The sequence below is a fragment of the Centropristis striata genome, chromosome 6, assembly GCF_030273125.1.
Source record: "Centropristis striata isolate RG_2023a ecotype Rhode Island chromosome 6, C.striata_1.0, whole genome shotgun sequence".
NCBI lineage: Eukaryota > Metazoa > Chordata > Actinopteri > Perciformes > Serranidae > Centropristis > Centropristis striata.
In genome coordinates, this window is record NC_081522.1 from 7,865,150 (window position 1) to 7,892,056 (window position 26,907).

A 26,907-nucleotide genomic window follows, 5' to 3' on the forward strand; every position below is an offset into this window, starting at 1 on the left:
TGGCACACACCAGATATGGGCACGTGGAGAGGTAATAACATAGCTGCTTTGAAATGCATAATGTCATGTTGTGAGTTATACTGAGGGCAACAAGTCATGGTTAATAATAATGGGGGCAGAAAATATGGCTTTTTCCTTTGTTTACCGGCAGATATATGGTAACAAACAAGAAGTTGAGGAAAGAAAATCTTTTTTATCCCTCAACTAAGCCACGGTAACATGCCGTTTCCCAGTTTTACACACACACACGCACACGCACACGCACACACACACACACACACACACACACACAATCTGAGTCATCTTACACCGGGTTCAATTCATTAAATAGACGATGTGGTTCACTGGGGATTGGCATTGAGATCTTCAGGCATGTAGTTCATTTTCTCCGTTGCTCCTCCAGTCTGATTGAAGTTGATGGCCTTTGATCTTGATTAGCATGCGAAAGTAAAACATGCACTAAGACGGGGCGCGGCGTTACTCAGGGATGACGCCACGCTGATGTCACCCCCATCTGCTAATTTGAGATTTACCCAAAGTGAGATTACTTTTATCCCAGATGAATTAATGAGGTGATAGAAATAAAAAAAAAAAGGGAAGGTGAATGAGTATTATGACCTCCAAGAGTTTGTTTGCTTCTATAATTGGTTTCTTGTTGTTTCTGCGCACGTACATTAGAAGATAACCTCCTATCACAGTCCTTGTCTGAACACCTTAGAACAGCAAACAGCCAAAACAAGCACTTTGACACCAGACACCCTGCAGTGAAATGCGGAGAGAAATTTCTTCCCTTATAAACAGCTTTACCTCCCTAAGGAAAATGATATGTCATGGTTTGTTTGTGCAGCTTTTCCTCGGCGGTAGCTGTGAGTGAGATTAAAGAAATCAGCACAGACGGCGGCACATACGGGAGATAAAACTAATTTTGAAGTGCTATGTTCATGTTGGGTTGGAGAGGCGGAAGAAGACGAGGGGGGGCCGGAGAGTTGATATGTGGCTGAAAAGGTCAGCTGGGTTCTTATTGAGATAAGAAACAGATGAAAAGGAAAAGGTCAATTCATCAGCTCCCTCTTAAATCCCTTCTGCTCCTCCACGGCGAGATTTAGTGGACTCACTGATAAAACCCATTGACTTCATGTCTTGTGGCAAATGTGGCACCATCTGTATCTGAGGAGTGCAGCGCATATCTCCGGGCCACAATGTGAGATCTGGGTTTAAACTTTCTTTTTAATTCCCTTATTTAAAACAACACTTTGCTGTCAGAAAAACCACGATATTTGCTTATAAATTATACAGATTAAACGTGTGATTCACACAAAATTAGATTGTGAAATCACAGTAAGTGTGAGGTTGTGGTTATACAACACTCTCTGCAGCATCTTCAAGCTGATAAGTGCCGGAATAGCATAAGACGCTGAGAGGGGAGATATATAGAGTGAGGATGTAAATACTGCTCTTTTGTCAACAGCCTGAGTGGAAAAAGATCATCTCAGCATATTTAGATCTCAATTTCAGCTGCTGGGAACCCCGAGACAGACAGCAGCGGAGCTTACAGACTTCCATTTGTGTTGTAATCAAACATATTTGGCTGACAGACTGGGCTTCTGGTTAGAGGCAGTAGGATGAAGCACAGAGAGAGAACTGGAACTGATGATGGGGAATGGGGCCGACTCAGAAAGATGGTTCTTTATAGAAGCAAGGAACAGAAAGAATTGTGTATAGATCTGTCCATCTGTCTGTCTGTCCAAGTATCTAAAGAGAACCTCAAAAATATGGACCTTTCTACTGCTTGGGATATTGGAAAAAGCAGTGCTGAAAGCCCAGATTATATTTGGAGCTAATCTTTCCTGGGTGGACATAAGATCAATCAAGCAGCACGTTTTCTCTCTCCTCCCCCTCTTTCATCACTCCCATCAATTTTAATGGTTGAGGGACATCCTTCAAAAAAACATAATGGGACAAGAAGATGGATGAGAACATTTGTAGCTAACTGTCTGGAGATAGTGCTGAAGATGTGGTGGGGGGTGAGAGCAAGGTTCGACAGCATTAATGTACCATCAGAGCCATCACAGGCACACACATGTATACTCTTAGAGGGGAAGTGGGAGGACTGCTGGCTCCAGGAGGATGTTCCACTATGTAACCTCTTATTTCACAATAGGCCTGAAAATAACAGTATTTTTCATTATTAATTTATCTGTAATGAGTCGATTATATGGTATATAGAATGTAAGAATACAGTGAAAGAAAATCCTCAAAAAAACATAAGCTGAAACCAGGAAAATGAGTAATTTTTGCTATATAAATGACTATAAATTATTAATCAATTAGCGATTAATATTCTGTCAACTGATTAATGAGCCATTGTTTCTACAGACAAGATCACAGTTGTAGCAACAGCTTTTTTGTTCAAATTCATTACAAAAACATCAGGCTGAAATTACTGGGGTTTTTTCAAAAGTGAGCCAAAATCCAAAAGTGAACTGATTTTTAATGGCTGAGTGAGCTTCCTCCAAACATGATCCTCCTTTTTTTAACTTGCCATTACCAGCCAGCACAACTAAATTCTTTGGCTTGAGGATCGGATTGTTTATTACAACAATACGCCTTGGGAGATGTCGATAACTTCACCCTTTTTATTCATCAGTTTGTAGCTTAACTTGAAAGCAATTGTAGAGTGCAGGCCTCCACCAAGGCCATGCAATTTCACAATTTTAATGAAAGTAAAAATTGTGTGTTGCACTTGGTGATTCAGAGTTCTTCCTTGTTCCCATGCTACACCCTTCCAAGTTTCATGAAAATCAGATCAGTTTCTGGTAGTTTCATCTTTTTCTTATCTCAAACCGAATTGAAATCATCAAAGTTTTTTTCTACAAAACCTTGAAGACAAAAATGCATCTCAAAGAAAAAACGAATATGGCCAGAATGTTTCATGGAGAGTAAAACATTATCGATATCAAATGTCTGTGACACAAGAGCGGCTCAAAGAACGGACCTCTTCTCTCTGCGGTCTTGCTCTGTTGTTGCAGACTAGTTTAAATTACCTCCTGTCCATTGCAATATCATTGCAACATGTTCTTTCCTCGTTGTTGCAAGGTCTTGGACGTCCATGACTCAGTGCTCAGACCCTCCGCACGCAGTCACCCAGGCTACAAAGTGGGCAATATTGCTCACTTTCGAAGCCCTTGACCCCCAACATTACCACTCCCCACTTTACAACTCTATAGACTAACTGTAAAAATAATGGGCTTGCTTACACAGATAACACAAATGTACACTCTGATGCTGGCTTTCTGTATGTGATGATCCATGCAGCCCAGTGAAGCTTACCAACGCTGTTTTCAGAAAGCCTGGCTCTCATGATAGCTGCTCAACCTTTTATTGAATGCATATCCATTACACACATGGTCGCTGGTGTCACAGGAGCAGCAGCAAGTCAGCAGTGTCCTCCTGAGACTCTCTCCGGTCCACAGGTTTCACACGTGGTGCTCCCACACAGAACAGCAAATCCACCCCGCTGCAGGACCAGACTCCTGGGGATTGGCCTTCACCCCAGGAACAAATGAATTCCAGATCTGCTTCATTTCACGTCCATCTGTCCCGTCCTGTCAACCTGGTGACACCGCTCAACATGACATCGCTAAACTCTGAGGTTCCATTACAGCGCCCTCCTGGCGCTGCCACACTCTGAAATTCATAAACACAGCTTTCTGGTTTTATAGTTAGAATATTCACACAGACTGTGTTTTTGTTTCCCATAGACAGATGTGTGTGTGTGTGTGTGTGTGTGTGTGTGTGTGTGTGTGTGAGAGAGAGTGAGTGTGTGTGTGTTCCTCATTCTCATTCATATGCATCAGCAAGTTATCAGGGACTGCTGTGCCTCATTGAGCTGGGGAGCTGCTTTCCATTTATTTCTCAAATGCAGCGGAGAGTGATTCTCCTCCCGTCTCATAAAACTTATAAAACTGGCTGTGGTGCTTTCAAAACTTCTAGGAACAAAAAAAAGAAAGCCAGGCTCATTGGAAAATTACAAAACAAGATAATGAAATGTCGAGGTATCTACTCAATTCAGCACCCAGCAACATTAAGCATGGCTGGCTGCTACATCTGTAATCTAGTCATGGCTAGACAGCAGCGCTAACTGTTGATAGCTCAAGGAGTCTTTTTGGCTGCTTTTGTTTAGATTGCAACCCTTTATTGCAAAAAGCACTTTTGTCAAAAGACAATGAAACCTGTTAATGCATCAACACACTTGCACACTGCAGAAATCTCCTCCTATCCACATAACTCTGAGCTACGCTGTGTTGCTCCACTCATCAACATCTGCCATCCTGCTAATTAGCCCCAAAAAAGCCACACATCACTGGGCTTCAGCGGTGCACAGACAATGTGTGACACTCACGAGGGGAGCTCACGGACACAATGGGAATTACAAAGCTCTGCCAGATCACAGAGCGAATCAACTACAGTATGTTATTGTCTGCAAAAAATGGCCCGAGCAGCAGCCTGGTGCAGAATGCAAGATGCAAGAGTCTGGTTGACCATAAGCGTGAGCGCCGCTGAACTTTGTTTCAACAGGTTCAACGAGGTTTCATCCTTGTTGACCGAAAATGAGGTAAAAAAAAACATCCTACTTCTTCTCCTCCACATAGAGGGCAATCATTGGAAGGTTAACTGGAGTGGAATCCAGCAGAGAGCCGGCTGGACCAAAGGTTGAGACAAATGTAATCAAGGAAGATGAGAGATCAGAGGAATGGAAAAAAAAGGACAAAAAAGAACAAGGCAGAAGGAATGATCAGTGGTAGGTATAAAATAAGAAAGTGTGAGTTTAGAAAGTGAGAAAAAGAGCAAGGCTACAACAAGATTCCTGTGTCCTCTTGTCCAGGCAGGAATACAATAAATAAAAAATGTCAGCTCTGTGAGATAGCTTTGCAAGCCAGCTGGGAAAAGGTGAGCACATTTCCATGCAGAACACTCACAGCCGTGAGAACAGAGAGAAAAGGGGGAATGGAGAGAGAGAGAGAAAGAGAGAGGGAGAGGGAGCCAGCTAGTCATAAATCTCCCACAGCTAGTGGGGTCAGGCAGACGGGGAGAGTGTCAAAATTGTTTCTGGGTGTGAAGGGAAGGGGAGGAAGGTGGCTAACCAACCACTGCGACTGACTCCTGCTCCTCAAATCAACCTGCTGCAAGGCCGGTCAGTCACGCTGTGACACCAGCAAACCACTTCTACCTCATTTGCATACACACATTCCCCAACTCTGCATAATCACAAGAGCAGAGTGGCGAGTGTGTGTGAACCTATATATGTATAGGTGTGTGTGTTCCTGAAGAGCAGACGGACAGGACAAAAAGACTGAGCGAGGAGGAGTGAGAATAATAGAAAAAACATGAGGCGAGAGCTGAGAGAGCTGGACAGATGAGACGATATGTAAGAAAGAGGATTAGGATGCCAGTGGTGTGAGCGCAGCTTCCTGCTGTCACAACACACTCCTTCTGACCACAAAGACAAGCTGGCACACTTCTACAGCTGCAGGGAGAGCTCTGCTACCTGGAGGAGACTCCTCTACGTCTGTCTTCCCTCCCTGTTTTTATTTCTGCCAGTTGCTGTTTTTATGCATTTGCTGCGCTGTTGTTGAGGATGTGCTGCTTGTTTTGTTGTCTCTGTGGAGACATGTGGGCTATACATGAATATGTGCATGCAAGGCTGTCAGAAGAGGTGATTTTCTTTAATGCATGTGGGTTTAATGCAAAAAAGGCTACTTGATAACTTCTCTTCCTTTCTCTTTTCATCTCTTTAGTCCTCTCTCCGCATTAGTGAGGTTTTGCTTCTTTGCTCTTTTCCTTAATTCCCCTTCTACCCTTCCCTCCCTTTCTTACAACTGCATCTTTAACAGCTTACTCTCTATTCCCATCCCAGTCTTTATCTTCCATGCTCTATATCCTTCCCGCCTTCCCTCCCACAGAGGTGATCAGAAAGTAGGTGCTGATGTTGCAGCTCCCGCCTGAACCAGATCAGTATATCAGTGGGTGGACAGACATGCCAGAGAGCCTTCTGTCAACAGTGAGTGTGCCCTGGAGACTGGCCCACTTGGCGGATACTGATCCCCTCTGCTAAACCAAGAGAAAAGGAGTCAACGCTGTTTCTTAACAACTGGTGCGGAGAGAGGCGCAAAAGCCAAGATAAGCACCAAGACAGCACTATTTTTATGGCCCTCCTGAGGAGAGGCGGGCACTCTGCTGGCTACCTATTCATCCTTCATGGTCCCTGGACAATTCTGTCTGTCTGCTAATATTAAACAGACCATTAGTGAATGCAACCTCTTTCTCTGCAGAGCCAGAAGACTGCAGCGCAGCTTTCTCCTATTATTCATGCAGCTCCAAATCTGAGACAATGTCCATCACCTGAGTTTGTCTCGAGTTGCACCCGAGGTGAAAGCTACAGGCGGTGGTAAACCCAAGCTAGTATACCTCCCCTATTTCTTCTCATCACATCTTTTCACAAGGGTAAAGAGAGACATTTCACGTCTAATTAATGCACAGGATGGTTGTATAAAACGGCTAATGAGGCTGTGATCACAGTGGCGTGAAGGCAGGCGCTATTGGAAGGGGGGATGAGGACTACTTCACTTCCAGGAGACACTGAGCTGCACAGTTATTAGCCTGTCACAGGAAGAGGGCTGATTGTTTATGTGTTCTGCTAACCCCCAACCTGAGATACAGTCCTCTGCCTGTTTGTCTGGTAACTCTCCAAATGATCAGAATTAATTACATATTCAAGGAAAACAAGGGTATGAATTTCTCTGAAAAAAATCCTCAGATGCATCGGAAGTCAAACAAAGCATGAATGCCTCTGAACTGTAAGAGTTGCATTTGTGAACTAAGATCAGGAACAATAAGATGAAGTGTTCTTCAAGAAGTTAAAACAAATCACTGAACTGTCTCACTGTGACAACACCAAATAGGAAACTTTTAATAAGATTATGTTCAATGACACATTCAGGACATCATCCTAGGACTGAGAAATTGGCACAAAACATCCCGAGAAACATTCTCCTTGTACTCAGGTGTTACTAAAATATATATTAATCCTGCAGGATGAATGGGCTGCACACTGGCTGCTCTCCAAACAAGTGCTCATTACTCAAAAACACATCTGCTGGTGAGCAAGAAGAAGCCTCTCTCTTCGCGATGCTGCCTCACTTTCATTTTGAGTATTGTAACCTAAAAAACACTCCCAACAAGGAACCTCTTTCCAAGAACAGGCAGCAGCAGCAGCAGCAGCAGCCTGGACCTGCTCTCAGCAGAGCACACGTAATGCATCACATACAACAACACACACAAACGATGCCCGAGTCGGCCGTGCCTCTGCTCACCTGTGCAATCTCATACAGCAGCTTGTAGTGTTCCTCTCGCTTCTGTAAAGTGCACAGATTGCAGCCCATTATAGTCGTCGTGGAAACGCCAGGCGTCCAATTCTCCCCGAGTAGTGGTGGCACGGACACAGGGGGTCACCCTCCACACCGGAGCGCTGGTTCTCATCAGTCACCCCTTAAGCAAGCATCTCTTTCAGGCATCCCATTCACACGTGAGCATCAGAGACAACCCCGGCTCACAGGAACAGAGAGCTCCAGCTGAGTCTAACAGAGGAAGGTTCAGATGTGAACAGTGTGGCAGCAGCTTCAGCAGTGGTACAAGTAGCAGCATCAGCCGGTGCGTCTCCTCTCCCGCTCCCTCTATTTCACAGAATCACACACACACACATGCACACACTCGCACGCTGGAGTTGTGACTCTCGCTCACTGAGACACTCCCCCCTTTTTCCTCCTCTGTGTCGGCGCACATGACTACGCTGATACCAGCTCATGAATAATGAGGCAGAGCACTATGATATTCATGAGGGAGGCGGGAGCAGGGGAGGGGACTGACGGAGAGGGAGGAGTGTGTGAGAGCAGGAGCACTGGTTCATTAAAACTGAGGCACAGTTATACAATAAGCTCCTTTGTGTGAGCAGCTCCTGTGAGGAGCATGGGCAGGGCTGACTGTGCCGAGACGACACACACTGTGTGGGCAGACGGGCTTCTTAAAGGCTTATGGGTAACCTACCAGCATCTGCGGCTATTTATTGAGAGTTTATTCATTTCATGAGTGCAGGGTGTGTTGACATATAGTGTTTATTTCTGATGGATTTATGGAATTGTATTGCTTACGAAGAGATCAAGCAGTAAACGCCTGTAAATGCCTGGTGGCAATAGGTTTAGTACTGAAATAATTTGTTAGTCAATTAGTTGATACCCAGATGTATTAAACAATCAATATTGATGATCAATTCCTTGCTTAGGGCATTTAACAAGCAAGAATGTTGGGCATTTGCTGGTTTGTAGCTTTTCAAATGTGCAGATTTGCTGATTTTCTCAGTTTTAGATCACTTTGGACTATTGATCTGTAATTTTAAGATTCAACCTTTGGCACTCTACACTATTTCACTAAACCGGGTGTTTACTTAATAGAATAAACACATGGTTTTGACTGTTATTAGCCCATTAAATGGCTGTAATCATTTGCTATCAGCCCCAAAGATAGGTCTTCAGGGTCCCTGCTCCATCTACTATATTTGCAAAGGTCACTATCACAACATTAAATGGCCCTTCATAGGTTTCCTTATTTTCTTTATTTCTTATTGAACATACAGGATAGAGCTGATGAATATTCAATTAATCAGATGATTGGTCAGTCAACATAAAAATAACCAACAACTATTTCGATAATCCTTTTTTGTGGCATTTCTTCAAGAATGTTTTTTTTTTTTTACATTTTACTTCAGTTCTGTATATTATTTGATTATAAAACAAATGTCTTTAGTGTTGAGATGTTGGTTGGACAAAATCAACCTGATGACATCATCGTGGGCCCTAGGAACTTGTAATGAAATTGGTCCATAAAATGTAAGAAAATAGTGAAAAATGTCTAACAATCGATTATTTTCCTTGATTAATCTGCAGATTGGTCTATTAATGAAGAGATGAGCAGTTCAGCATTATAACTTGTATTTCTACATCATCACAACACAATGAACACTCTTTCAGGAGTACTTACACTTAATGCACCTCGACGTTACAGTGCCCAACTATCTTAAAAGTCAAATATGAATTGACACAGACAGGCATATTATAAGACGACACACAATTTGTTGCATATTTATAACTCAGTAGGCACTACAGGTGTCACTGATAGCGGGAGTCCTCACAGCAAATTGGCAATCAGAGAAGCCAGAGACTTCAGAGACAATACATCAGCCACCGTCTTCCCTCTAACTGTGATAATTGCAAGACAATAGACCTTGGCTATTGTCTCCGCCATGGAGGCCCCGTTCGCTAGCAGGAAGCTTCACTAACGAGCAATAATTGTTAACAAATTGGCCTCCAAGCCAACAGTGGTGCTCGCTGTGCAGCATACAGCTAAGAGTAGATGAGCGCTCATCAGCTGGCTACTGGGCATCCCACCCCCGGGGACTCTCTAATCCGATTTTCTGGGCTTTAATTTTGCTCGACTGCCTGGAGGCAAGCCAAACACACACACATACATCATACAGGACCATTACGGTTAATACCATCCAGCATCCTCCCTCTTCGTCTCCAACACCCAAACCGTCCTCGCTACCATCCGCTCCTCATCCTGAAGAAGCCACAAGGAGTGGGTTTTCTGCAGTTGCCAGGCAATATCAAATCCATGAAGTGCTGTTCACTAAAGTGTCAATTTGACATCAAAGGTTCTTGTTGGGAGACTAGGGAGCGGGCATATAATATTGCATTTGATGAACAGGGGTGCTATGTTTGCTTGCGGTACAATGGACTGTGAAGGAAATGTGAGTCAGAGGCAGTCTTCTGAAATTGTATATCGAGGACTGAAAGCTATGAAGTGCTCGAGAGCGAGAAGGACCGACTGCCTGCCTAGTTCTCTATAGTCAGCACAGATGGAAAATGTAAAACCATCAAGGGTCGAAAACAATGTCCTCCCTGCATAGAAAGACAAATATTAGATCCAGAATGTGCTGACAGCATCCAATATAAGGACACAAGGAGGCTCAGGGTTGAGGTCTAGATGACCATCACTCTGTTGCTGCACTCGCTGACCCCTTAAGGTTAAGATGCTCATCGGTCACCCAAATGGTCTCTCTCATCATCTGTGCAGCGAGACTGATACAGTAGCCTCTGCCTGCGGTCAAGCAGCACCTCTGGATGGGACATGCGAAGTGAAGGATGCTCTTTGAAGAGTGCATTAAGACTGATAAAAGCTCTCCCGAGGAGCTTTTATGGCCGTGAGTTTTACATTGTGACAGGGTGAATTTACCTGAGACTGCATTTCCAATGTGACCTCAGGGCAGGATTGGCACATCATAGATACATTTAGTAAAACCATTTACTTTCTGACAAGGTGAAGCAGAGCTGGATGTATAATTTGTCTCGCTGCCTGTCCCTGGTGGACTTTTTATGCGGAAGTTATGGTCAATACAAGAAACTTACTCGATAAATTTCATTGTTTAACATTTATATGGAAAATGAAAGTAGCTATCACGTATAGAGTCTGTATTTCATGAGACGATCACCGATTCTGTCTCCTTCTCGTGTCCTTTCGACTTCCCCGCTGTCCTTTCCCACTGTCCAGCGGTCGTTTATCATGCGGACTGCCCTTTGCCTGCTCGGGTAGAAACAGGCCCTCAATCGTGTTCATTCTCTCAGTTAATGGGCCTCACATCGCTGGGCATGGAGAAGCGATTTGTCCACACCGTGATGGGTGTATTTTGAGGTTTCTCCAATTGCATTTCTGACAAACTGATATTTGAGCGCACCTTAAAGCTGGAGGTATAACCTTCAGCCAAGTGTGTAATGCAGGTATGTGGCCCAGTTGTAAACCCCTCAGACATGCCCGCCTAATGCTCACACAGCCACAGAGTCCTTCTCTCTGTCTGTCTTACAGTACACACACATATACAACAGCAAAATGAGCAACAAAACACAACTGATCAGAACGCTGCCAGTGTGGAATATGAAGTCACAATCAGTGCTCGGCCTCAAACTGTATTTGTATCGATTTCTTGTCCGGGGATAAATACCGCCGTCCGTCACTCAGCGGAGCAAAGAAGTTGGATCAATTCAGTATTTCTGCTGCACCTGATTCAACAGCGTGACAAGCATCCCATCTGAATGACTTTTAAAGTAGGAAAAACATCCAGCGTATTTTTCATTTCCACTCTGACAGCAACTTTTCAACACGGCTGTGGCTGCCAATCACTGTTTTTGTCAGGGAAGCTCTTGGCAGCAGCTTAAGTGAAAGGAGAAGTTGATATTTCACATATCTCAGGTATGAAATGAGAGTTATATAATCTAATTGACATAAAGCTGAGGTTTGGGACAGAAAAGTGGTGGATCAGTGAAAGAGATGTCTGCTTTCACCACTTGTGTAAGCTTATGGTAACCTTGACAGCAAACAAGAGCATCTCAACATAGCTGGAGATTTAATAAGAAGCTGTAATTGTGGTGATTACTTGTCTATGGCAATGTCTGTCAGGAATATCAAGTGTCCCCACAGTGTTTAATACATAAACAGGTTTATTAGGCCAGCTCTGACACACCAGGTGGGCGGAAATCTCTTTGGTGTGAGCGCTGAAGATTGAAATCCTGTTCACGTGAGAGGAGAGCCGAGGGGATCTGAGAGTGGTTTGTGATGTGACGCGTGGCTCAGATCTGATCGCCCACTGCCGCTGAAAAAGCAGCCGCTCCTCCCGGGTATCCATGTGACCTGATTTGGGAGTAATTAAATGAGGGCCTTTTGTGAATGAATCATCGTCGCAGCGCGCTCCTCTGATGACAGCTTCGACAGGAGTTGGTCCAGCATGCATGCACTGATGCACAGGTGGGTGCTTCAGCGCCAGCGTGGCCAGACCGTGGGAAGCCAACCAAAACATCTTCCTCAATGACAATAAATTATTAAAGAGGCTTGAATCTTTAATTCATGTGGGAATATGACCATGGATAAAAATAGCACATTCCAGGCTATCCTGCATGATAACACGTGCAATGTTGCTTTTCAAGCCATCAACATAATGGCCGTCTAATTCATAGCCTGAAAAGCAATTTAGACTCATATTTCTGCCCACACAAAGTGGATATGGCCTTATTTTCTAATTATGCAAACTACACTGATTTATTATGAATTACTGGGTTATTTGCACCTGTGATTAGCAAGTTCAAGACTGTATTTATGCATCTACCTCGCTAATAACCTGTAATGAGATATAAGTTACAGACATTTTTAGGATGATACTCTTTTTCTTGTTTCCCATGAATTACCAGTGACATATGAAGGCCAATGCGAGATGTGTATTTGTTCTATAAGTTATTGGACAATGATTGGGAAATGATAGTATTATGTATTATTCTGACAACTAAACTATAGCCAATAAATTATTGGGCAATAATATGAATCCAAATTTTCCTTTTCCGCGCAGCCCCTACGCACTCCGATAAAGTAGCCGCGGTATGCACCTTTGAAGTTGGTTTGCTATCCATTAATAAACACAGAGAACAACAACAAGAGCAGTTACAATTTGCAATACATGGAGCAAGGATTCCAAAAGGAGGGAAAAGTTGTAAAGTTGACATGTCTTTTTTAAAAAGATTATCTCAAAGAATTGGATTTGAATTCTGAGGCAAAATGCTCTATAAAAGTCTATACAAGTTTTTGATGTAATGTACGAAAAAAAAAGAAAATAATATTTGTGAAGTCTGTTTGGTAAGGTCAGAGCAATTTATATAAATATAATTCCACCTAAACTCACTACCTAGGTTGCAAAGGGGTGGGAAATTTCTGGTAAAAATAAATAAAAACATGACATTTCAACAGAAGTAGATCCACATTTTATTGAACAATCAGTTCTTTCTTTCAACAACAAAAACATGACACTGTGGGCTAAGTGCATGTGATTTAGGAATAACAGATAGTCAAGTTTACTTGCATGAAATCTAGTAGTTTTAGTCAAGATTATGCTAAATATATTTTCCCCAACTATATTTAAGTTCCCTGTTAAGGGCCAACCTTTGTTTTTAAATTCCTGGTTCATTCCCATTTTTCCCCATAAAAATAAATCATTTTCGTTAATTCCCATAAATTCCCATTGAAAGTTTCAAACTTTCATGCATAGACGACAGGTTAATAACTTCTTTAACAAGAAATAAAAATGTGAAATGAACAGCTATCTTGTTGGCACTAAAAAGCAGGTAGTCGTTGGTATCTGCAGGAAAAAAATCCATACTGTGCATCCAACTCAAAGCTTAGCTTGCTTGACATTCTAATGAAATTCACATTTGTTTTTCCGCTAATGAGCCACTTCACTGAGACATCGCACCACCTTCCAATCTCCCCGCACAAAGCAGCTCATGACACACCAGGCAATGCAGACATCCTACATGAAATCTGGTTAACCTTGATGCCCCAGTCTGCATGAAGATGAAACAAGGCGCACATCAGACAGGAAGCGCCAGCTTTCCACTATCTGATAGGGAAACTGCTGAGGAGGTGACATATGCCAAGCATTCGGTTTAGTCAGGAGGAGAGAAAGAAAAAAAAGGAAAAGAGTAGAATGAAAATTGTCCGTATGTGGGATCAGGATGAAATATCAGTCAGAGTGGTGCAGCTCTGAGTGCTGCCAGTACAGACAGCATCAGACTGGAGATTGTGTCTGAGTGAAATATGCATGATGGGAATTAGGTTGAGCGACATGACAACACAGCAGTATGAGGTTTTTCAATACAGTTTATACCATGGTAACTATTCCATTCAATTCAGGCAATGTTATAAATGAATAAGCAGCACTGTTTCATGGCAGCATTGGACTGGATTTTTACACCACCAATAATGTTACATGATTAGCCAAAAACAGACATTTTACACTGGTGCATTGTATATATAAATGGTGTCTTTAACTCTATGGAGTCTTGGGCTATGTTGTCCATTTTTGAATCCAAAATGTCTTTTTAGTCATTTTGTGTCTGTTGACGTGTCTTTTTTTTTAGTCATTTTGTGTCTTTTTAAGTCATTTTGTCACATTTTTTAGTCATTTTGTGTCTTCTGTGGGGTTTTTTTGGTCATTCTGTCTTCTCATTTTGTGTCTTTTTTAAGTCGTTTTGTGTCTTTTTTTAGTCCTTTTGTGTCTTTTTTTTTAGTCATTTTGTGTCTTTTGTGGGGGTTTTTTTGTCATTCTGTCTTCTCATTCTGTGCCTTTTTTAGTCATTTTGCGTATTTTTTTAGTCCTTCAGTCCAATGTAAAATGTGATTTTGAATCTTTTTTTGACTTTCAAAACACTATCATGCTCAATAAAGAATTTTAAATGTTGCAAATGTGAACAAAGGTTGCAAATATAACATATAAGAGGGTTACATACAGTTCCATCATTTTATACTAAATATATTTGAGCTTGTCTCCAGTTTTACTTGGTATATCATCATCAAACTGAAACTGGCCTCATGGAGTTTACAGCCAGAACTTCAGAGGTAAATTTACAGTAGGGCTCCACGTTGCTTTGTTTTCTAGTCTGGATGTGATGAAGAAGTCATGCTTTGGAGCTTTTGGAGACTCCAGAGAGTTAAAGTACTGCACTTCTTCTTCTTCACTGAAAGGTCACTTTTATCATATTGCCTTTTCTTGACATTGTATTTCTTTAAAATTGTTTGTATTGTGCGTTTTAAATTGCCTTTTGGTTTCGAAATGTGCTATATAAATAAAAGTTATAATTATTACTATAATTATCACAGACTGAGATATTCTGAAATTTGGTCCATAGTATGAGACAAGCTCCTAAAGTGCTCCCATACTACAAAATACTCAGTAGAGAAAAAAGGACCTGGATGCTCACTGAGGGCAAAACATGCTTCCAAAAAACCTGATATCCAAAAAAACAGAATTGGTTGTTTGGTATTTATTTTATTTTATATTATTTATTCTTTATTTTCTTCTCCTTTATTTCTAGAATTGGTTGACAATGTAATACATCATATGTGTAATGTATAATAATTATAACAATGAAAATATTCCATTTAATATTTAAGAAAGCAGCCTTGTAAGTATCTTGGTGTGGTCATAATGGCACAAAATTTGTGCACATCCACATTGAAAAGGTCTTTTTTCATTCCAGCTTAAATATTCACTATATCAGCCACCATATCAGTAATCTGTGAATATTTCTCCTCTAAAATCAGCATTGTATCAGTCTAAAAACAATCCCATAGTGCTTGGACAATTAACTACAATAACAATTTCTTTATCAGATAATACTCAATATGTGACCAAGAAAGTATCTATACGATTCACCTGATCAACCCAGAGTAAATCCAAGGTCCAGCCAATCAATTATATCAATAATATCACATCAAATGATTTACAATATATCTAATATGAAAGTCATACATATCAGTCACAGGGTAGAATCAAATGTTTATCATCTGAACAGTAAATATCATTAATATTGTAGAATGTTTAGGGTAGACCTGTTTACACCAAGGAGCCATCACTGAATAAATAATTGCACGCAACAGTTTTCTCTTGGGATTGTTTTTGTCTTCGTCTTGCCAATAATGCAACAATAACATCTTGTAATTAGACCCTCTTTGCCTGCTAAATGCCCTTTGAGTCTTACCTGCCCCTTTAATTAAATTCTCCAGTAGCTGCATCAATATACTAATAAAAAATTAGATGTAGCATCGTAAAATATTTTTTCCACACTGCCCACCATTAATTAGAATAACATTTTCAGCAATGTTTAGCTGTTGAGCAGCCATACTCCCAGCATGTCAGAAATGCCCATCATGTGTGAAACAGGTGTGTTTTCAAAGAATGAGCAATAAACGCTACATCGGTTTAAACATGTACGAGCGGTGACCTTTTCATGGGGGAAACAGTTTGATGCTTTAAGCTGCAGGAGAAGAGGAGAACTGAGTGAAAGACAAGACGTTTCCGCTACTTTCTCTGCTGGACGCTTCCGTCTGCTTTCATATTCATTCAGCCTCGGGCTGCAGAGTGTGTAACCTGCACTAACTGCTGCCATGAAAACACTCACATCCACGTGACACTGTGACCCCGACACCACCCGTGTAGCAGCACACCCTCAGGACACCCTGCACTGCTGCTGCACCAGCCTCCCTGCAGATCAGGGGAAACGAAGGTGAAAATGTTGGCTCCTTTATATTTCGCTTTAATGGTTGCTAAAATTCCCCCATGCCGCCCCGTGATGAATAGTAATCGTTGCAGATGCATGAAGCACCGGAGCATAGCTGTGAAGCATGTGCAGAGTATCTGTAGATCTAACAGAGACACATTAGAGGTCCATAGGTCGGCCTGCTCCTGTTGCCTGAGGTGTTTAATGATATTTGTGGCCAGATACAATCCCTGCTGTGCCGGGCTCCACCTATTTTATCACATTATCTGACATACAGTAACAAGACCGAAGAGATCTCCTTCTGTATAAAGCTCCACTGGGTATTAAAAGGATGACAAAGCCACCTGATTGTGAGACGGCACTAAATCAGAGAAGAAAGAAGTTCTTAAATGACAGTGAACATTGTGATCAAGGACATATGGTGACAAATTCAGAGCTCCGAGGTAAGTCTGGGTTTCAGATAGTGGAGCTGGTATTTTACATCACCTTAGTGTTTAGAAGAAAAGAAAAGGAAACTTTCTTATCTCTTAACATGTTTAAATCCTTACTTCATGATGTTGAAGCTGGCTCTTCTGTCTGTACATGCTTTGTTTGATGATGTTCTGACTGTGACTCTATTTTTATGTTCTCTGTTGTTTTTAAATGATTGTCTGTAACTAACTGCTGCTGCCTGTCTTGGCCAGGACTCTTTTGTAAAAGAGATTTTTAATCTCAATAACACTTTCCTGGTTAAATAAAGGTTAAATTAAAAAAAATTAAAAAATCTGCTTTTTCTGTATATATACATTTTAAGAACTCATTTTTCACGTTTAATATTTAAAACATGCATGTTTAGCAGCAAGTGAAGAGGGTTAATCAATTTGCGTATTGTCATGGAAGCTCAAGGTGGCAATTCTCAGTGACAACAAGCAGCAAACATGTACAACAGGCATGTCATTGATTTCACACTCTGCCCACTGCTGGCTGAGCAGCCGTCAATACGCAGTCAATAACACCTTTGATTGTGGACGAGAGTTTTGTGCTCCTGAAGAGAGAAAGCAGATCTATAGAGACAATCAGCTCAGAGGGCAAACAGGTTAGACTCCATACCAACCTGTTCTGCTTCATCTATTCAACTCTTATGCTGATTCTAGCATAAACAGAAAACCTGCTATCTCTCATTGTGTCCTACGCAGAGGCCTTTAGAGGCAATGTCGCCAACAGGTCATCTCATTTCAGGGACACAATACAAAGGTCCTCATGTTCTCTCCCAATGTCACATGGAGACAAGGTCACATAAAGCAAAGCCTGCAATAGATGAAGCAAGCTACACAAATGAAATATTCTTTTATCAACAATAGATCGAAAGGCAATTTGTGATTTGAAAGACAAACCAACAAAAAATATCATCTGGAGCTCTATGGGTTTCTACTCACTTTCTTTAGTGGCTTTTTGTTTGTTTTTTGGATTGCCAGACTGCAAACTACCATAAAGCCATATATCTTTCTCAGGAGTTGGCGGAGACCAAAACAGAGCTAAAGAGTGAATATTGGATATGGGTTTCCATTAGAGGAAAAAAAAATGTCTTGAAATGTCTTTAAAAAAAAAAAGGAAAAAAACCTATTGCTGGAGCATATCATTTTACTTCTTAAGATTGTTTTGCAGAAGTAAAGCATGCAGTTTAGAGGGAATTATTCTCATCGGTCACTATGACCGTCAAAAACTGGCAATAACCAGATAACGGATTAGTAAATCTTGAAAAATCTGGATAAAAAGTCCCAAACGCATTAATGCATCTCTAACAAAGATCCAATCAGCCAGCTGACATTGCGGAGATAATATAGTCTACAACTTGATTTCAGCCATATTTCCAGAGTGACAATCAAAGTGAAAGAATGAAAAAATACTCATTTATATGTGTTTTTTGTACGCTTCAAGCAACAAGATTAAATCCTAAAAGTTACATGTTGATGGAAAAGATTTGATAAAGAAAACTAATGCATTTGCGGCTGAACTGTCATTTCATTTCCAATCTGTAGTTTTAAAGTAATAGTGCAATCTGCGTTGCGAGTTGGTAATATGACCTTGGTATTAAGGTTTACTAAAAATCAACTGGCATAATTTTCACAATTGCTCCAGAGCAGCGATGCAAAAATAATGAGATTTAGAAAAGTTGAAAAACAAACAGTACCTCTCAGTCTAGTCAGACTTTGGCAGCAGCACAGTAATTTGTGTTTGCTCTACATCAGTGCAGCAGCGGGCCACCACTGGCACCCTTCATGTACTCTATAATTTGTGTTGTGATGGCCTTGTTCATCGTGCTCCTCCAAGCGCTTCAGCTGGCCTGGTGGGTGCACAAACACACCTCTATTTCCTATATGCTGTTTTTTTTGTGTGACTTCTATTCCTTGGCGTGCCGGGTGGGAGAAAGCTATCGGTGCCCCTGAGGATCAGCTTAAAACCTTCACCTAAACTGCAATGCTCTAGAATGAGAATGGCGACAGATCCGGTGGTAATAACAGACCTGCAGATGGATCACACGCTTGTTTTTCCGTGCACAGATTAGTCTGGAATTATGATGATACCCAGGGGGCAGGAATCTTATTTTCTGTCCTCCTGATAAGAAAACAAGAGCAGACGACAAGCAAAAGGGAAAAGACGGAGAGGGATATGTGTGTGATTTAGCATGCTGTGCTGCATGCCGGTGTGTTGGCACTCCAATTTAGGGGACTGGATCAGATAGTGTCTGATGGGTAATGTTTCAATGTTGGCTACGACAAATACAGCTTCATGTCCTGTAGCACAATAGAATCTGTTGTGTTTGCATCCATTTGGCACTTCATAAAACCATGTTTAATTACATGTGCTGTTATCTCGCAACGTACATAACACATCTGGATAAGTGTGAGCAGCCACAACAGCTCGCTCAAAGTTCTGTTCACACAGATTAAATGAACTAGTTCATGTTATTTCCTCTGGGTTTTTTTTTTTTGTGTTTTTTTTCAATGAACTGCTCGGAGCCATTCTTTTTCAGTAGAGCCTCGTCCTATCCATCCCCAGCCTCCTGATCATTGCCCACTTCCCAAACTAAATAAATGACTGTCGACTACTACAGAATCACAGACAGAGATTACTTCTAAAAGCCAAGAAAAACCAACGTGAGTAAATGTTTTACAACTTAACCCCTTTAAGACAGTGGGCCGTCTGACTTTTCAGCAAATTTATTTTCTTTGGGGGCTTGCAGCAGACTCAATTTTGAGCCCACAGAGAAGGAAATGAGATCATATGAAAATAGAAGATCTAGGAAAACATTGGTACCAACAAAGCCATGATAGGTTGTCGGGAAGGGGGTGAAATAATGCACCAAACAGGTTATTCTTCAGCAGGGGACATGGTGATTTTCAAAGTGGCCCTCTGACCTTAAGATATCTGAATGAAAACAGGCTCTATGGGTACCGACAGGTCTCCTCTTAACATACACTGTAATACATTTTTCTGTAGTCATTTAATTTTACTTAATATATTTGATAAAATGTATTAAATATAAATGCGTCCTTGATTTTGAAGCAGTTGTTTAAGTATTTTTAATATAAAATGCTTGAGATGGAATCTACTTATTTTGATCACATTAAATATCATCTTTATGTGTATGTAATTCTAAATCAAGACAATTTTGAATGAATCCAACACAATAGAATCAGTCCGTTTTAAATGACAGGCACTTCCTGTTAAGTTGTTATCAACTGAACTTGTAACGTAGTTAGATTTAATTAATAACGTTGCTTGCAATCTGTTGCCTCAATTTTATTGAGTAGCTATTGTTTATCTTTTTTTTAAAGTGTACATGCATACATACAACATTACCGATTTATTTTTTTTCCCCTACACACCCAGAGATTATCATAACTCTTCTAAAGTGGAATTAACATACATTACTATTGTGAAGCCTATTATTTTCAGTTTCAGTTTATTATATCGGCCGATATTTTTCAAAACCAGAATCGGCCAATACCAATAACTTGCGATAATATAGTGCATCCCTAGTTTAACCCATTTACGCCTAAAACGCCTGTAAAACCTCTGGGCGATTTTAAAATAAGCCCCTCAAACCTGAAGTTTTTCTGGAAATTCAACAGAAGTGTCAACGCTTCTACTAAATAATAGATTTTTCAGCCTCTGTAGCAGATAGAAATGAAATTCAAAAAGTATTTGAGAGCTTATACAAATACTACAAAACGACGTATCCGCTTTCCAGGCTTCAATGGGTTAAGACATAGTTTCCTTTTTCATGCATTAAAATGTGTTATTTTCGCCTGTTGTCTCTGAATATTCTGGCATACTGCTTTTTAAGATATATATCGAAAATAATGGGGGTTCTCAGCAGTCTAGAGAAAAGAAGTGCTCAGCATCCAAATACCAGAAATACAGAAATCTCCAAAATAAAAAAGTTAATAAAAAAGTTTTTGAAACCGAAATTACAAAGGTCTATAAAATATTCAGCTCAGGACATTACCTACAGCAAACATCCTTTTGCTGAAACAGTTGATGTTATCTATCTATCTTGTCATTTTTCAAGTAGAAATGCACAAAATCCTCAGTCACCAGCTTCTGGAGTGCAATGACTTGCTGCATTTTGCAGTTTTCCATCATTGTATATTAAATTCTTTTGGACTGTTGAATGGATAAAACATGCAATTTGATGAGTCTTTGCCCTCTGGGAACTTGCAATGGACATTTTTCACTCTCTCTTCCATTAACCATGATGTTTGAAGAACACACACACACACACACACACACACACACATCCTTTTTTGCTTGGAACAAAGTCATTGCTTCATCTCAGTTTGAGGAGAATGACAATTTGATCAAAAATGAGTCCATGATTTTTTAAGGAGGATGTCCACACTAGACAAGGGAAAAAAACAATTTCACAAACCATTGAAATGTCTGATTGTTTCTCCTTCTGACAGAACAAAGACTAATGCCTGCATATCAGAGTCTATAAGGATTTTTATCTTGATCAAAGAATACAAAATGAGGAAAATATTTCATACGGTAATATGATTCACAATCAGAATATCAAATTGAGACCTGACACAGTTACTTCTTATATTCTTACACCGTGAAAAGCCCTAAATTGGATTGTGTTGGATCCAACTTTGGCAGACAGTGTCCTCGGTTGCTCCTGATCCTGGCATTATCTAGTGAAATATAAATGTCCCTGTTGATTTGCATTCTTGGATACAGCACACAGGAACAAATAAATAAACAGGGTCGACTTCTCACTGTCCGTCTCTCCATCGCTCTACATCCCGAAGGGCCCCCATTGATTTTCCAGTTATAATCAACACCAAAATTATTGAATGTCAGATGATAAAGTGTTGGGGTCCACAGGCACTTCTCGGTGATGGGTTTTTCTGAACCTGGTCGCCATGGCAACCACGGCTGTTTGACAGAGCTTATGACAAAGAACTCTTCTGCAGAGATTCATCTTTAAAATATCTCACACACACACACAGAGACACACACACACCTTTCAGAGAGTCTCTCAGTATTCGGCTCTCTGAATGACAAAGCTGGACCTTTAATCAGCGGGTCACTTCAAGAAAGTTTCACATGGAAACAGAAATCTTTGGAAAAGATTTGCAGTTACAGCTGAAGCATCAAAGCGATTTGCACAAAAGCATCGATCAGGACGGACAAACCAGGGTCAACAAGCAATAAAAATCAGGGCTCTATATCTACACTGCGGACAAAAACTACTGCATAATCATATGAAGCCGTATTTCTTTGTAGCGGCCATCTAATGAGATTATACATCTTGGACGTGGTGTTTTATTGATCGGTGCGTTGTTATGCTTGATGGACCTCGAGTAGCTGCAGGGGCATCCTCACCACTCATGTGGGACAACAAATCTGCTGTGACCCTGAACTAAAGCATCACAGGACTTCATACAAATATGTCTTTTGTCCAGTGGCGAGCCCTCGAGAAATCAGCTGAGCTTATTGTTGATCAGATATCGCAGGATCGAATCTACAATAGTGACTCCATCCGGCCTGCAGCGACACACAAGGGGATAACTGGCTGTGTATCCCTGGATAAATGTCTGTCAGGGTGGGGGAATGTGCAAGGGGGGGGGGGTCATAAAAAACATGACCTCATATCACCCGGCTCACGGTTTAAAAGAGTCCATCTCAAGGTTTTGGGTCAACGCAGGTCAACGTTCCCCTGTTTACTTTGGTGAGGAGAAGGTCGGGGTGCGCTTTCCTGCCAAAGAAACTGTTAATACACAGGAGATAAATTAACAACCCCCTCTGGCAGCCTTCTGGGAATAGTTTCCGCCTCACAGCACACGGCAGATTAAACCAAAGGGGAACAATATTCACAAATCAGCCAATGGTTATGAGGAAAGAGGCAACACTATCTGTCAGATGGCTCTCTGTCCTCTCTCACCCCTTCTCAGTGGGCCCACAGCAAACTCTCAAGCCCACAGAAGCCTCCATCATCTAGATTTTGCCCACTGGGAGAGCCCCAATTCTTCTTTCAAGGGACATTATGTACGTGACAAGGCAGGCGGGAAGGATCCCGACCTAATCACACTAATACACTAAAGTGTTCCTGTGGAAATATATTGTTCCTACACATGGCCATTAAATTAATAGTTGTGTATATATGCAGCATATTGATCACTGCAACGTCATTTGAATTTCAAATCATTGTTTATTCATATTGGACCCGAATGTAAAGAAATTATTCATTTCTGTTGATTACATCTGAAAGCATGGGGTGTATTTTAGCTATACATTTACATATTCCAAAAGGGAGATGTTTTCTTTGAATGAAATGAGAACAGTACAAGATTGAGCCTCTTCTATTAGGATAGTGTTGTATTACAATACTGGTTGTTCATATTAGATGTAGGTCGATTAATTCCTTTTTGAGACAATTGGGCTGATGTCTGAGCTCAAAAGGCAGATTATATATCATAGTTTCACTGAGAAACACCTCGGAAAGCCTCAACACCAACATTATTTATTTATTTTTTATTTAGCAAATTTTTATTCTCTCTCAGGAACAAGCAAATGCTGCAATTTGCTGATAAATACTGTCGTTAAGTGCACTAAAACTCTTTTTTCTTGATTTACTTTGTCATATTGCTGCCAGAGAGGAAGAAAAAGTAACAGTATAAAAGGTTTTACCGAAATCTTTCTGTAGAAAAGAGATGAGCAGAAAACAGGATGGACTGAAAGACATTCAGCTGTTAAGCAGCAGAGACATAAGGTGTCACTGAGTGTCGTCTTAGGTGACAAAAAGACACAGTTTGAAACAGCCAGAGAAAAACTTTCTGAAATCCTCCAAGAGATTGACGGGTAGGTGACGGGGAAAAAAAGAGATAAGCCAGGGTGAATGTAAATGTAGCACCAACATCTCATATGAGAAGCACACAGCATTTTTCACATTCACTCTAAATAGTGCATGTTGTGTTCACCTGTGTTTACTCGCCTTGGCTCATAAATCCCATCCAGCTCTGTGCTCAGTCTTTTATAATGAACATCATTATATGGTACATTTCCTGTATATAACACAGGGTCCCTGATCTTGAAGTGCACCACACCGCTCCCTCAGTGATTCTGCAGAGGAGCATCCTTGCCCCTTCCCTCACCCTTCTCTGCTCCTCACATCATAAAACTGCTGTTAGCTAATACTGTGTGTTTAATTCCTCATTGTGGAGCTCACCTCAGGGTGCCCCTGCCAAACCCTTCCTGCGAGAGATTTACAGTCAGCCATTTTGTGGACTAATTGCCCAGTCCTAGAGCAGGGAGGTCAGCCACAGCCGACACGGGGAGTCGGCTCGCACGCACCTGCTGTAAGCCGAAGCAACGTGGAGGGTGAACTCCTCAAACAGCAGGACACCCAGCGCACCACACCGGGAGTCTCCTTGAGTTGTCTAGAATAAGGTCTGTCGGATGCAATCGCTCACACTGCGCTACGTTGTTCGGAGATAAACAAGCGCCAAATCTTTTTTTCCTCCCCTCCTCCACCGACTGTACGTTGCTGGAACATAAATCAAAGTCAGATAAGAGGCGGATGTGTGATAGTGGAGATAGATCCGCTGCATGCTCTCCTTGATATGGATCTAATCTCTTCACTTTGGATCATATTTGTGATTCATCTTCTCCTTCTCCTCCACCCATATCATCAGCCCCCTGTCTTCCTGCATAACCTCCTACCAATCTCCGTTTGATTGGACGGATTAGACTGATGCTCCGACCATGGAGACGTGAACAACCTGGGGCCTGTCCACCACTCAATCCTCCTCTTACATTAACATTTCATGCGGATCACGCAGGTATTATTACACCTAGTTGTCCACCTCATTGACTCCTCTTATTGGTACTGAAGAGTTAACAGATCAGTCCACTCCTCGCCATTTACTACACGGGCTGGAGTGGTTCTGCAGATTAACTGACAGCTAAGCACAGTTTTGCCTTTGTCTGGATTTTTTAATAGCTTTTAATGACTATCTATTAAAGGCTGCTACAGACTCAATGTAATTCCGAGCACTCTCCCTTTATTAGCATTAGCTGACACTGCCATCATTCAGTGTTTCCCTTGACTTTATCACTGCTGGTGACCCTTCCATCTATCTAATTAGCCACAATTTACTAATCACACAGGCCACTTTCCCAGAGCTGTGCGCCCTCCATCAGTAAGCAGGGACAAAGGCTCGTTAACAGGGCCTCCCCACCATTGCCCCTGAGAGGTAGAAAATAGGGATTCCTCCGGTCAATTTAGAATCAAGAGCCATAAGATATGCAGAGGTACTGCCAACGTGCAAACTAGGCAGGTATAATGGCAGCAGGCCAAAGATACAACAATAGAAAACAAGACTGTGTGGTGAAAATAGACCTTCTGCCTTCCTGAGGCTCAAAAAGAGAAGCATTATATAAATCACAGGCTGCAAAGTTTGTCGAGAGCTACAACCTGCAAAGTGAGAGAGGAAGGGAGTAGGGGGGGCAATTTCAAGTTTCATTTTACAAGAGGAGGTGGAGAAAATCGATACGCTGAATGTTGGCTTATTGCCAACTTGCTGAAGGAAAAATGAGAAGATAACCAACAGCAGCAGGTTGTTTTTTTTCCCTTACACCACACCACACCACAGCCCAGGATATTACATCACAAACACAACAACGACATACATTTGAGACACACACACACACACACCACACACACACACACACACAGACACACAGAGCAATATCCACCTGCAACATCCACCTTTACAAAGGTTTAGAACTATCCATTTTTTCAAAAGATTTTATTCATGAAGCATATAAAATATTTAAGCAATTATTAAGTAAATTAAGTACTCATTGGCAGAAAACTGCTAACTTTTGATGGTCAGGTAATATTTTCCATTTTTCACAGACAAAAATGTCACTGGTTTCAGTTTCTCAAATGTGATGATGTTTATATCATGATCAAAACTGTGTTTTCTCTGTTGTTTTCAATCTGAGGTTAGAAATTAAAATTGTAATGGGTATTTTGCCTGAGCCAGTATCAGAGCTGTGTATGGTCCAAAATTCCAGTTCAGAAATTCAGACAAAGCTGTCAAAAGTATCAAAAATATCCCAGTGGTGTTCCATATGTTGACAAAAATAACGGTTGCATAGAAAATAAATTTGCATTACATAGACACATGGATTTCTGGTACATAAAAGGATAAAATAAAACTATTTGAATTGCCAACTACAGGCTTGCACACACCACTGACTACTTACTTCATTAAAGTTTTGCATAGTTTAGTATCATTATTATGTCCTAAGTATTGTTTCAACATCCACACACAGGGCTCCATGTCAACTATTTTAATCTCTCAATAAATTATTTTATTGTCCTAAAAAAATAGTAAAAGTCAGGCTACATTTTACACACTTTTCTGACATGTTCTACCACACAAGAATTTATAAAAATGTACGGAATCACATTTTTTCCTCGTTTCCCCAAAACCTTTTAGTTACAGAATCCAAATCAATGAGTCACACGGGATGTGTACTCTTTTCCTTTTTAATGTGTGTTTCCATAGTTCAGTGAGTCTGACACACAGTGGCTCACATTAGTGAGTGAGACCGCAACCCTGTGCAGCTGCTCATGTCAGTGATGGGCATCAATAACCGGCGCCAGGCCTGTGGTTCGTAATTGTGTTGGAGGGGTCGGTGTGGGGTCAACAGGGCATTCCCCCGGCCTGTCTAATGAAGGGAACACAACTCTGCCTCTCACCAATACTCTGCACAGCCATCTCCAATCCCAGGCCCCATTGCCTGTGTCAATCACAACATCAGTAATAGATGTGCAGTGCAGCCAACACTGCCAGGAGGCCTACAAGCCATCAAAATATACTGTACTCTGGCCAGAAAATAATGCTCCGGCTAATGCACTGTGTCATGTTTGTTTACATGGCTTTACATCACACTACAGATAGAAGTCTTGACAAACCAAGCCAACGTAGGGCTGGACTATAAACTGACCACAAACACTGCGAATCCCTGATCTAAATCTACTCTTATCACTTTTAATAATAATCTGAATACCCCAAAATTCAACTGAGAATAGCAACAACAACCAATGAAATATAATCAGATGTTAAACCAACCATTCAGCCCAAAGTCCGGTCAAAAGAATCTTTGAAGCTGCAGTAATCAATATTTTTGATTAACA

At 41.2% G+C, this 26,907-nt stretch overlaps 1 protein-coding gene across 2 annotated transcripts in view; it reads right to left on the bottom strand.

Moving 5' to 3' along the window:
* The window catches only part of LOC131973872 (PDZ domain-containing RING finger protein 4-like), a 137,829-nt gene that overhangs the window by 53,555 nt on the left and 57,367 nt on the right, over nt 1–26,907 (bottom strand). Inside the window, exon 1 of one of the 2 annotated variants that reach the window (XM_059335990.1) lies at nt 7,374–7,664. The exons of the other annotated variant lie outside the window; for it this stretch is intronic. Within the exon in view, the coding sequence (XP_059191973.1) occupies nt 7,374–7,442 (69 nt within the window). The 5' untranslated portion in view covers nt 7,443–7,664. Of the gene's footprint in view, nt 1–7,373; nt 7,665–26,907 lie in introns of those variants that run through there. 2 annotated transcript variants of the gene reach the window in all.